General features: G+C 48.5%; 1 protein-coding gene across 1 annotated transcript; it reads left to right on the forward strand.

The window, feature by feature from the left end:
- Positions 1 to 226: 226 nt before the first annotated feature.
- MC3R (melanocortin 3 receptor) lies at positions 227 to 2,117 on the forward strand. Its single transcript, XM_036901919.2, has one exon. The coding sequence runs from the start codon at positions 531 to 533 to the stop codon at positions 1,506 to 1,508; it is 978 nt and encodes a 325-aa protein (XP_036757814.1). The 5' UTR covers positions 227 to 530; the 3' UTR covers positions 1,509 to 2,117.
- The last annotated feature ends 8,336 nt before the right edge of the window (positions 2,118 to 10,453 follow it).

The raw sequence follows: 10,453 nt of genomic DNA on the forward strand, positions 1-10,453 counted from the left end.
TCGGCTTCTTCATCTCCCTGCCCAAGCCCTGCGAGCCCATGCTGCTGTCAGTCAGAGAGGCGCCCGGCGCTCAGTGGTCAATTCACTGTGCTGAAGATTAGGTAGGAGTTGTTTGCTTCCAGCAATGTATAAAAACTGAGTGTTCACCCCTCACTTCTAACAACAGGTACCACGTCCCCTGTCTTGCTGTGAAAACAGCCGTACTGTAGCAACTAAAGGCAGGTTTTCTGTTCCCATGTGGGGGACGTGAGAGGGGGTAGGAGGTGAGAGAGAAGGAAGCCAGCAGATAAAAGAGTGTCTACAAAACTGCCTGTCCTAGAGAAGCAGAGGAAAGTTCGCTGTATAACTCACTCTCTCTCTCTCTCTCTCTCCATTCTTTTATTTTATTTGGGGACAGACCAGAATCTAAGACAGACTGGACAAGCATCTGAAACAAGTACCTGCAGGGATCTATTTTTCTTCCCTGTGAGCGACAGCAGCTTCCTCTGGACCTGGCTGGAGCCCAGCTCAGGTCAGCCCATCTGTTAGCAATGAATGCATCTGCACCGTGCTGCCTGCTGTCTGCCCAGCCAACGCTGCCTAACAGCTCGGAGCACCTTGCGGCCCCTTCCTTCGGCAACCAGAGCGGCGGTGGGCTCTGCGAGCAGGTCTTCATCAAACCTGAGGTCTTCCTGGTGCTGGGCATCATCAGCCTGCTGGAAAACATCCTGGTCATCCTGGCTGTGGTCAGGAATGGCAACCTGCACTCCCCCATGTACTTCTTCCTCTGCAGCCTGGCAGTGGCAGACATGCTGGTGAGCGTGTCCAATGGCCTGGAGACCGTCATGATCGCCATTGTCAACAGCAACTACCTGAGCTTCGAGGACCAGTTCATCCAGCACATGGACAACGTCTTCGACTCCATGATCTGCATCTCCCTGGTGGCCTCCATCTGCAATCTGCTGGCCATCGCCGTGGACAGGTACGTCACCATCTTCTACGCGCTCCGCTACCACAGCATCATGACGGTGAGGCGGGCTCTCGCCTTGATCGCGACCATCTGGGCGTGCTGCGGCGTCTGCGGAGTGGTGTTCATCATCTACTCCGAGAGCAAGATGGTCATCGTGTGTCTCATCACCATCTTCTTCGCCATGCTGCTCCTCATGGGCACACTGTACGTGCACATGTTCCTCTTTGCCCGGCTGCATGTCCGGCGCATCGCGGCACTGCCGCCAGCCCACGGAGCAGCCCCGCAGCAGCACTCGTGCATGAAGGGGGCCGTCACCATCACCATCCTGCTGGGGGTCTTCATCTTCTGCTGGGCCCCCTTCTTCCTGCACCTCATCCTCATCATCGCCTGCCCCACCAACCCCTACTGCGTCTGCTACACCGCTCACTTCAACACCTACCTGGTCCTCATCATGTGCAACTCCATCATCGACCCCCTGATTTACGCCTTCCGCAGCCTGGAGCTGCGCACCACGTTCAAGGAGATTCTCTGCAGCTGCCATGGCATGAACTTGGGGTAGGATGCCAGGGCCATGGACATAGTCCTCGGTCCGGTCACTCTTGGCCCCCCTCATCCAGACAAGGTGTTTAGAAAGAAGAAGAGGGGGAAGGAAGTACTTAGAAGACATAAAAATGTGTTAACAGCCATGATCACACACATCTTTTGTTTTTAGGCTTGCAAAGCCTTTTGAAGGAGAAAACAGTATGTAACAGGCTTTCTGAAAGTATCCAATGTGGGTAAGTGACAAACTCTGATTTCCCAATTAGTTACTGGGGGAAGCCGTGGAGGCTGCCGAGTGCTACCTGTGTTCATGTCCACGTCCCCGGGGCTTGTAACGCCTGCCTGCTCACCCACTTCCGAGCCTTGATTCAGGCTCCAAGTCGGACCGAACGGCAGGATTTTCCGTAACAGCGAGCGTGGTTCAGATCTCTCCCAAGAAAACCTGTCAGAGCTACCGACCTGCCAGCTGCTCAGACATGGCTTTGTCAGTTTTCATAACAGACTGAGTTTCTATTCTAGTCCTCTAGTGACACTAAAACAATCTCCTAAAGACAGTGAACTCTTTGTGAAAGAAGCAAAGCTATGCTGTTTTTGACCCCTCCTTACCCGCACCAGCCTCCCGCTGAAAGGCAACACGGCAGTTAACTCACTGCCGTTTTTGCTGTTGGTGCGGGGCGGTGGGGGGAGGCGGGGGGGAGGGTGTTTTCTGCATCAATTCTAAAGCAGCTTTCAAAATATTAAAGAGAGAGAAGGTGCTTTGGAAATCAGAACATACTTGTTACAAAGTATTTTGATGCCTTGCTATTTTAAGGTATGTATTTCCCTATTTTAAAAAGTCTTTTTCCTATTCTTCCTTTTCTGTCCTTAAAACAAGACAGGGAATCATGGGTGGGAGGGCTTGTGTCTCAAGAAATTGCTTTACTATAGTTTCAGAGAGTTTGAGAAATTGTGGAAATGCGTGTGGCTTTCTTGGAAGCTCTGTATGTGCTCATAGTCACCATGTCTCTATCCCATGATTTCCTGATTGTTATGTATGAAAGAGAATTGGTTTTGGTTCTCTGCTCTTTTTGCTCAACATGGTGTTAAGGCTTGGGTGATTTCCTGTTACCATATCTATACCTTGTCAAGTAAAGCAGTTCATCCCTGGGCGCATAGGGCGAGATTTGCTGGCTGGCTCCGCATATAGGCTGTGTGTCGCCTGCACGGCTGGTGTCAGACCCTTTCCTACCCTAGGTAACTTCAGCTGTCCTCGCACGTGCCCTCAAGAATTTTTACATTATACTATGTCTTTGGTGTGCAATTGTGTATTTTTCTTGTGCTGGAATACATTGGGGCTTTTTTTTGTGCATAAGAACATCCTGCTAATATAAGCAACATCATTTGCATCTTACTTTGATTGTCATGTTTGGAAATAATAAAAGGCTTTTGTGGCTGCTCAACATGTGACACATTACAATACACCACCTGGAAGCATCCTGGTGACTTCCGCACATGGCCATCAGATGTTATACCGCAACTGTGACCATTCTGTAAATGGCATAAACAACCCCGTTGGTCGCTGTGCTCATCTTTTCTAGGGCAATGCCTTTTAGCCAAACTACAAAACTCTCCCATTTAGTTTCCAAAAATACCAGGCTGTATTTCCTGGACCACAGTCACTGTCCATTATTTTAATCGAGACACCAAATAATACGTCTTATTCATTGCCACTCAGCAAGCAAATGTGGAAAATGGGGTATCAATTTCTTGGAACACTGTATCAACAGCTATGGGAATTAAGATTTCCTTTTTCTGTGTAAACAAGATAAAAACAACTTACTTTTCACCCTGATATTAGCTTTCCCATTATCTCATTTATCCTCTCAATTAACTTCTAAAATGGGTGAATCATTTTACAGATGAAGAAACTGAGTCCCAGAAAGGTTATGAACTACCCGGCTAGTTCAGGTAATAGAGTGTTTGTGTCCTGGTGTTGGTGTCTTTTTGCACCATGTTGCTGCCAACAGGCTTCCACAATCAAAACTGATGCAGTTCTCCTCCCTGTGTACATTTCAGTTTAGAGCAGCGCTTCCAGATGGAAATGCTTGTAAGAATCACCTGGCATCTCATTCAAGTGCAAAATCTGCTTCAGCAGGTCTGGGGAGGATCCTAAGATTCTGAAGTTCTGAGTCTGACAAGCTCAGAGACACAGGGAATGTGGCTGCCGGTCTGAGGACCACCTTTCAAGCAGCAAGGGCCTAGAGGACTTCCAAATGGGCACAGCGCAAAGCCCAAGGCACTCATCCATGCAGGGTGCTGACCCCATGCCAGGATTGTACTAAGTACTTTATTAGCATTTCCTCTATGACCCTTGTAATAACCCCGTAAGAAGATACTATGATCATCTTTATTTTACAGATGAGGCATCTGAAACAAGTCACTTGTCTATGAAAACTCTGCTAGCAAGTAGAGAAGCAGAGATTCAAACTCAGTCTGGACCCCCGCACACGCACCTCGAAGTCCAATCCTGATGCCTTACCACCCACACAGGAACAGCACCGACAGTTGAGCCTTGGCCCAGTGATGCCAAAGGCATGCACTGCCACAGGGGGAGAATTCCACGCATATTTCTACAACTCACAAGTCCAGAATTCTCATAACAGAGTTCCCATGGAGATGTCATTAGAACCAAGAAACACAATTAATCATTTTAATTGCTATACTTTTCCAAAGTCTGTGGGTAGCCCTGAGGCAGACACACACTCCTGGGGTGAACAACCCTACGTGGTCCCGGTCTCCTCCATGGCCACTTTCCCAGATGCCTATCCGGGAACCCGCTGGACATTTTAGCAGCAGGACAGATAGGATTGAAGATGCTTAATTTGGGGAAATAAAATACATCATGGTTTTAATTCATTTGTTAGGTTAAGCTCACTTCTCACCTCTTTCCCCAAAGCAAAATCTTTGCAGTGGTTGACTCCCTAGAAATCATTTTCTGTTGTCCTTATATAAGTTGAACTTTTGGGCTTAATTATGACGTCTTTCTGTAGGGCCGGGGCTACAACATACTCTAGGCTCCTTATCTAAAAACATTTACTCAACCTCACCTCCGCTAAAATCCATTCTCCACACAGCAACCGGTACAGTCATTTAAAAATATAAATCAGATCCTATCACATTCCTACTCAAAACTCTTCAGTAGCTCTAAATAAAATTCCACTTCTTTACCCGGCCCTACAAAGTACCTAATAGGAGGTAAACAACTCCCACCCATACTTAGCCCCTCATTGGGCTTAAACTCACGATACTCATTCCTGCCCCAGACCTTTGCACCTGCTCTTTCCTCTGCTGAAGTCTCTTCCTCCGTATCTTCCCATAATTGGCTCCTTAACATTCAGTCTCCATCCCAATCCTCAGAAATGTTTTCCCCAATTATTCTTTCTAAAGAAGAGCCGACTCATTTATATGAACTACTATTTTATCATAGATCTTACTGCTATTTTACATTTTCTTGTTAATTTATTTGGTTAAAAATCATCAATCGCTCACACTAGAAAGCAGTGCCTAGAATATAAAACTGGTCAATCAAAAGTATTGGATAAATAAACGACTTCATTAGTATACTTAAATATGAGTTCAAGTCTAACCAAAGAGAATATAATACACCAGTGTTCCTCCAATTTGGTGAATATCAATACCAAAGGTGAATCTGAGAAAAACAGCCTGTTCTCTGAAACTTATGATCCAGATCAGAGGTGATGTCAAGCATCTGAAATTCCAAAATGCACAGGCGACCGCAGTGCACACTGAACTTGGAGAACCAACCAAGGCAACAAGTGCCGCTCATTTATTAAGAATGACAACAAACAACTCCCTGGGGCTCAACTTCCTTCTCAGCATCATTTTCCTGTCAGGATGTCGAGCACCTGCAATTAATGTTGGGCCGTCCAAGAACCAACGTAACTTCAGAAACTGGGAAGAACAGGAAGACAAAATGCAAAAGAAAAAAGAAACTTTCAACTGAAGAACTCCACTGTTCTCATCTAAGAACACTTATTTGGGAGCCAAATCAATAAAAATAATCATAATAAAAGACAAAATGTGGTGTTAATAGGTGCCTGACATTGGGCGAAGCACTTTGGTATGTTATCTCACTGAGTCCTCACCAAAGCCCTGGGAGGTAGGCACTAGCATCTTACCCCACAGAAAAGGTCACTCTGGACCGTGGAGGTCAGTCATCTTGACCCCGACTCCTCGGAAGTTAAAGGGCTGAGCTGGGTCTAAGCCACTGTCAGGCTCCATCCTGTGTTCATTCCGTTTATGCCGTGACACGGGCTGGATTTTGAAGTGGCTGGCGCATCCCGTCTGAGGGAACACCACAGCCGTGTCATGGACAGCGTGACGGCCCTTTGGGGTGAGTGCCTGACAGTGGCTTTGAAGCGCTCTGCTTATCAGGAGAGGAATGCTGTTTGCCCCATGCGGAAAAGACTGGGGGCCCTGGGGGAGGAAACCATGAGCTGAAATTTGGGGATCCCGGAACCAGACACAGCTCTAGGCCAATGGTGGCCCTGCGCAAGTCCGTCACAGTCTCCGAGCATCCACCACCTGCGACTGGCAGAGCTGGGCTTGATGGGCTGCTTTCAAGCCTTGTCCCTGTGTGTGGCTGTCACAGGTGGCCACTGCCTCAGGGCTGTGGCACAGGCGACACAGACCCCACCTCAACCCCAGCCATGGGCAGGTGCCTGGCTCACACCAGGTCGACTAGGGTCCTCCACCTCTAGGGCACAGCGGCCACCTCTGTGACCCAAGACAGCCCAGGGAGACTTGATACCTGAACTTCACTACTGACAGAGAGGGCCCTCCTCTCCAGGCCTCCGGGCACCAAGCTGCCATGCTAAGGATGATGCCAAGATCGAAGAAAGCAGACAGAAGAAGGAGAGGAGATTCCTGCCATTATCATGTGGGTGCCCACACCCAGCCATGCCCGGGCCAGTTCTCACCTGGACTTCCCATAACTGAGCTCCTGCCATTTGTAAACAACGGCATTCTGACAAACACAGAGACCGATGTGCTCTTCCTCAGAGGCCAGTGGGCAGGGGAGGTCAGTGGAGCAGAGGAAAGAGGGGCCGAGAGTGAGAGAGCAGAGGCTCCCAGCTCAGTAAGCCCCACTCCACTGTGATCTGTGCAGGCTTAGTTGACACATAGGATAGATTTGCAAAAAGAATTAGCTAAAAATGAAAGTGAAAACAAACCAGGAGTGTAGATGATTCTGGTCTGAAGGAAACCTCTGGCCTGCCATCTGGTCACAGTGAGGGTAAGAGCGAGACAAGCAGAGCTCCATGCGGGCGTGAGGACAGTAGGGAACTCCTTGCTTGCAGTATGGCGGGCCACTTGCCTCACCGCAGTGACCCCTGGGTCTTGAGATGGGCCCGCATCAAGGGCTCCCTGCATGTCACCATAACCAGACAATGCGATGAGGCTAATGCCATCCTGGTTTTCTCGGCAGCCTAAGGGAAAGACAGGCCTCTGCCAGGGAAATTGAGTAGGTGACTGGATCTCCAGGGCCTGCGGGCCAGCTGGCAGAGAGCAGTCTCTGCACAAGGACAGAGGGGGCTCTGAAGTCCAGAGGGAATGAAGTCTAAAAGCCATGTGGTCCCCAGGATTTGCAGGAAGGAATTCACCCTTTTGGGGAGCAACAGAGCACAAAGTTCCACTCAAGGGGCCCAGGGCCTGGGGCTGGGTTGCCCACAAGGAGGGGAGTGGTTCAGCGTGCCCTTGGGTCTGCTCTCTCCCTGTCCTCCCGCGGGACCCCTCCAAACCAGAAGTGCCAGGAGGAGGTTGCTGGATCCTACACCCCGTCCACCCCAGCGCCTGGTCCAAAGAAGCTCAGAAAGTGTCTACACAGTGAGTGAAAGAACAGATGTGAGCAGCCTGGGGCCTCATCTCTAATTCATTCAAACAGATCAACGTGGCACAGAGCCTGTGGCCAGGGACGCTGGAGGCAGGCAAAACCGAATTCGCCGAGCGCCCTGCTTCTCCGTGCCGCTCACCTGGCCTGTTTGTTTCCTCACCTGGCAAAACGGGAATAAGCCCAGCACCAAAGGTGAGGCTGCTGAGATGCCTCCATGAAATAATACGTCAGAGACTCACTAGCACAGTGCCGGGGGCCACTAACATTGCTCCCACCACTAATAGTATCAATAAAGAGCATTATTGGGTCACTGCATTATATTCTGGGCACACCCCATGGGGCTTCTCAAACAGGAACAGTGCACCCAAAATTCCCTGGGGATCTTGTTGAAGTGCAGAATCTGACTGACTCACAGGGATCTCAGATTTGGAGGCACCTGCAAAACCTTAAAAATTCTAATTTCATGTCCTGCCCTTCAGATAATTCGATTAATTGGCAGGATGCGCAGCCCATGTGCAGGGCTCCAACATGATACCTGGCATCAGTCAGGTCAGGATCGGAATGGCATCTGTGCCAATGGTGATGCTCAACCCTCTGGGCCTAGAGTTTCCCACCTGTGAAATGGGACTAAAAACAGATTCAGGATAATGGGGAGCATCACAGATAAAAAGTACAAAGACTCCACTCAGTATATGGTCATCATTCCTGCGCATTTTCTTCTCATAATAAGACCTCGTCTGACTTGATAATATGGGTGAATGTTGAAAACCCAGTGTTGTCCATGTGAAACCTTTTTAAGATTGCATATCAATGATACTTTAATTTTTAAAAAAAGACCTCATCTTCTTTAACTTTTTCATCTCCCTAAAATCCCCAGCCCATTAGCAATCATCAGCTTCTCAGTTGCTGTTATGAAGATGTGAGGCTTCAAATATCCCACTCAGCACATAAAACATGCATGCTTTTCTGAGCCTACCTCTTCTTCTCCTCCAGGTCGGAATCTTCTCTCTCATATCATCACAAACATTTGTGATATTGTGATGACGGGCGCTGGGATGTAACACTGAACAGGGGAGCCTGTCCTCAGGAAGCCTAGAGGCAGGTGTAATGGGCAAGCAAGGCCTGGATTCCCTCTCGAAGTGAAAGCTTTCAGGGGGAGGGGCACACAGCTCCGGGCAGATTGGTCTCTTCCCGGGGCCTCCTTGACCCATATGCTCAGCCATTCTGTGCCTTGGTTTTCTCACCTGTGACATGAATGGCTCTTATCTTCGCTATCCTTGGGTGGGTAGGCAGGCTACAAAGGCAACAAGGAACACTTCACCAAGCTCAAGACTTGCCTCCCAATCTCAGGTCGCTTTCCTGACGAGGGATGAGAAGGAGGCAATGCAAACAAAACAAACCCAGGCAAAGGCAAGAAATGTTGCATGTGTTCTGAAGCTCAGCCAGAGACACTCAAAGCAGGTCAGGATTTGCTCCACAACACTTAGGGACAAGAGACAGCCTGTCACTCTTATTTTTTAAAATCAAGTTCTGAGGACCTCAATGTATTCCAAACATGAGCAGAGTCAAGACTCAATTGCAAACAACAAAAACTCATCTCAAACTGGCTTAAGCAAAAACAAATAAAGCACGACCAAAAAAAAAGTGGAGGGAGAGAGGAACTCATTCACACGCGGTTACAAGTAGGTACCGAAATGATGTCATCGGAAACCTCTCTTTGTCTCTCAAGACTCATTTCCTCCCCTTTGGCTTTTCTCCAGGAGGCTTTGTCACACGGTGGACCCCATAGCATGAGACTTCTTTCTGTCAGCTCACCAACTCCAGGAGAAAGTCAGCTTCTCTGTCCAAACTGTGCCCCTACTCGTGTCCCAGCACCCAGAAAATTAAAAACAAAATTAAGGCAAATTAACATAAATCTTTTGCCAATCTCTGAATCAATCACAGCCCTGGATAAAACTCCCACCAAGCCACACGAACCATGAGAGATGGAGGGGAGGCCCCATGCAGGAGGATGGGGCGCTATTCCAAAATAAGGCCGGCAAAATCAGCCACTGTCCACGTCTTCTCTCACTCTCCAGCCCCGTCCCAAATACTTCCCCCCGGGGCTCTCCTGCGGGCTCCAACTGCATAGTCTGCTCACCCTGTCAGCTTCCCTCAAAGTACGCCTGGTAATTTCTAGGGGACTCTTCAGTACATTCATTTTAAATGACTGAACTGTCCTTAAAAGGTTCTATACAAAAACAAATATACAAGATAGAAAAGACACTTAGTTTTAAATTGGGAGGTTCTATGAGTTTGGTTTTCTAGTTCTTTGCTTCCAACATCCAAGGGCTCCACAAACTCATTCTCTAAGTGGTTTGTTTGTCATCCCTGGTTTTGTCCGAGCATTCACACCACCACTGGATGGCAGCTCTGATTGTCCTGGGCTGCGGCCCTCCTCGGAACCCATCAGTGGGTGTGTGCTATGAATCGGACAGAAATATAAATGAGCGGTATCTTAATTTTTCAAACATGAGAACAAAGTGAAAATGAGTGGGTCATTTCTTCAATTATCACTTCCATTTGGAAACTCTCCTCCCCAACCCCAACTCACATACACTGTCAGATGACTATTAAAAGCAAACAAGCTGTTCGTGCAAATGTTCCTGCAGCATGTTCATAATGGGCAAAAAGTGGAAAAACCCAGAAGCCCACTGACTGGTGAAAGGATAAACGAAACGTGGCACATCCATGCAATGAAATATTACTCAGCCATAAAAGAAGTGAACTACAGGGGCGGAGCTAAGTTCATCGTGATTCCTGCTGTCACGGGAACACCGAGAGTGGAGCCCCACGTGACAGGATGACCCGAAGGTGCTCGGCAGGGGGCTGCAGCACCCCGGACACCATGCCGAGCCGGGAGTGAGGCCTCTCCTTCCACCAATTTCCAACTGATACAGTACAGCACTCAAAACGGATCAGGGCTGTTAGTCGTGTGGATCCCAGAAGCAAAAAGATTTGGATCCCAGGACCAGGTGCTACACTGTGTTCCAAACATCTTCAAGAAAGTGACTTTGAGTCATATGGTATAAGAA

This window comes from Manis pentadactyla, chromosome 5, assembly GCF_030020395.1.
Source record: "Manis pentadactyla isolate mManPen7 chromosome 5, mManPen7.hap1, whole genome shotgun sequence".
NCBI lineage: Eukaryota > Metazoa > Chordata > Mammalia > Pholidota > Manidae > Manis > Manis pentadactyla.

What these genes read in the sequence shown, in the direction of transcription:
- MC3R (XM_036901919.2), top strand. Translation starts at nt 531, where the DNA reads ATGAATGCATCTGCACCGTGCTGCCTGCTGTCTGCCCAGCCAACGCTG.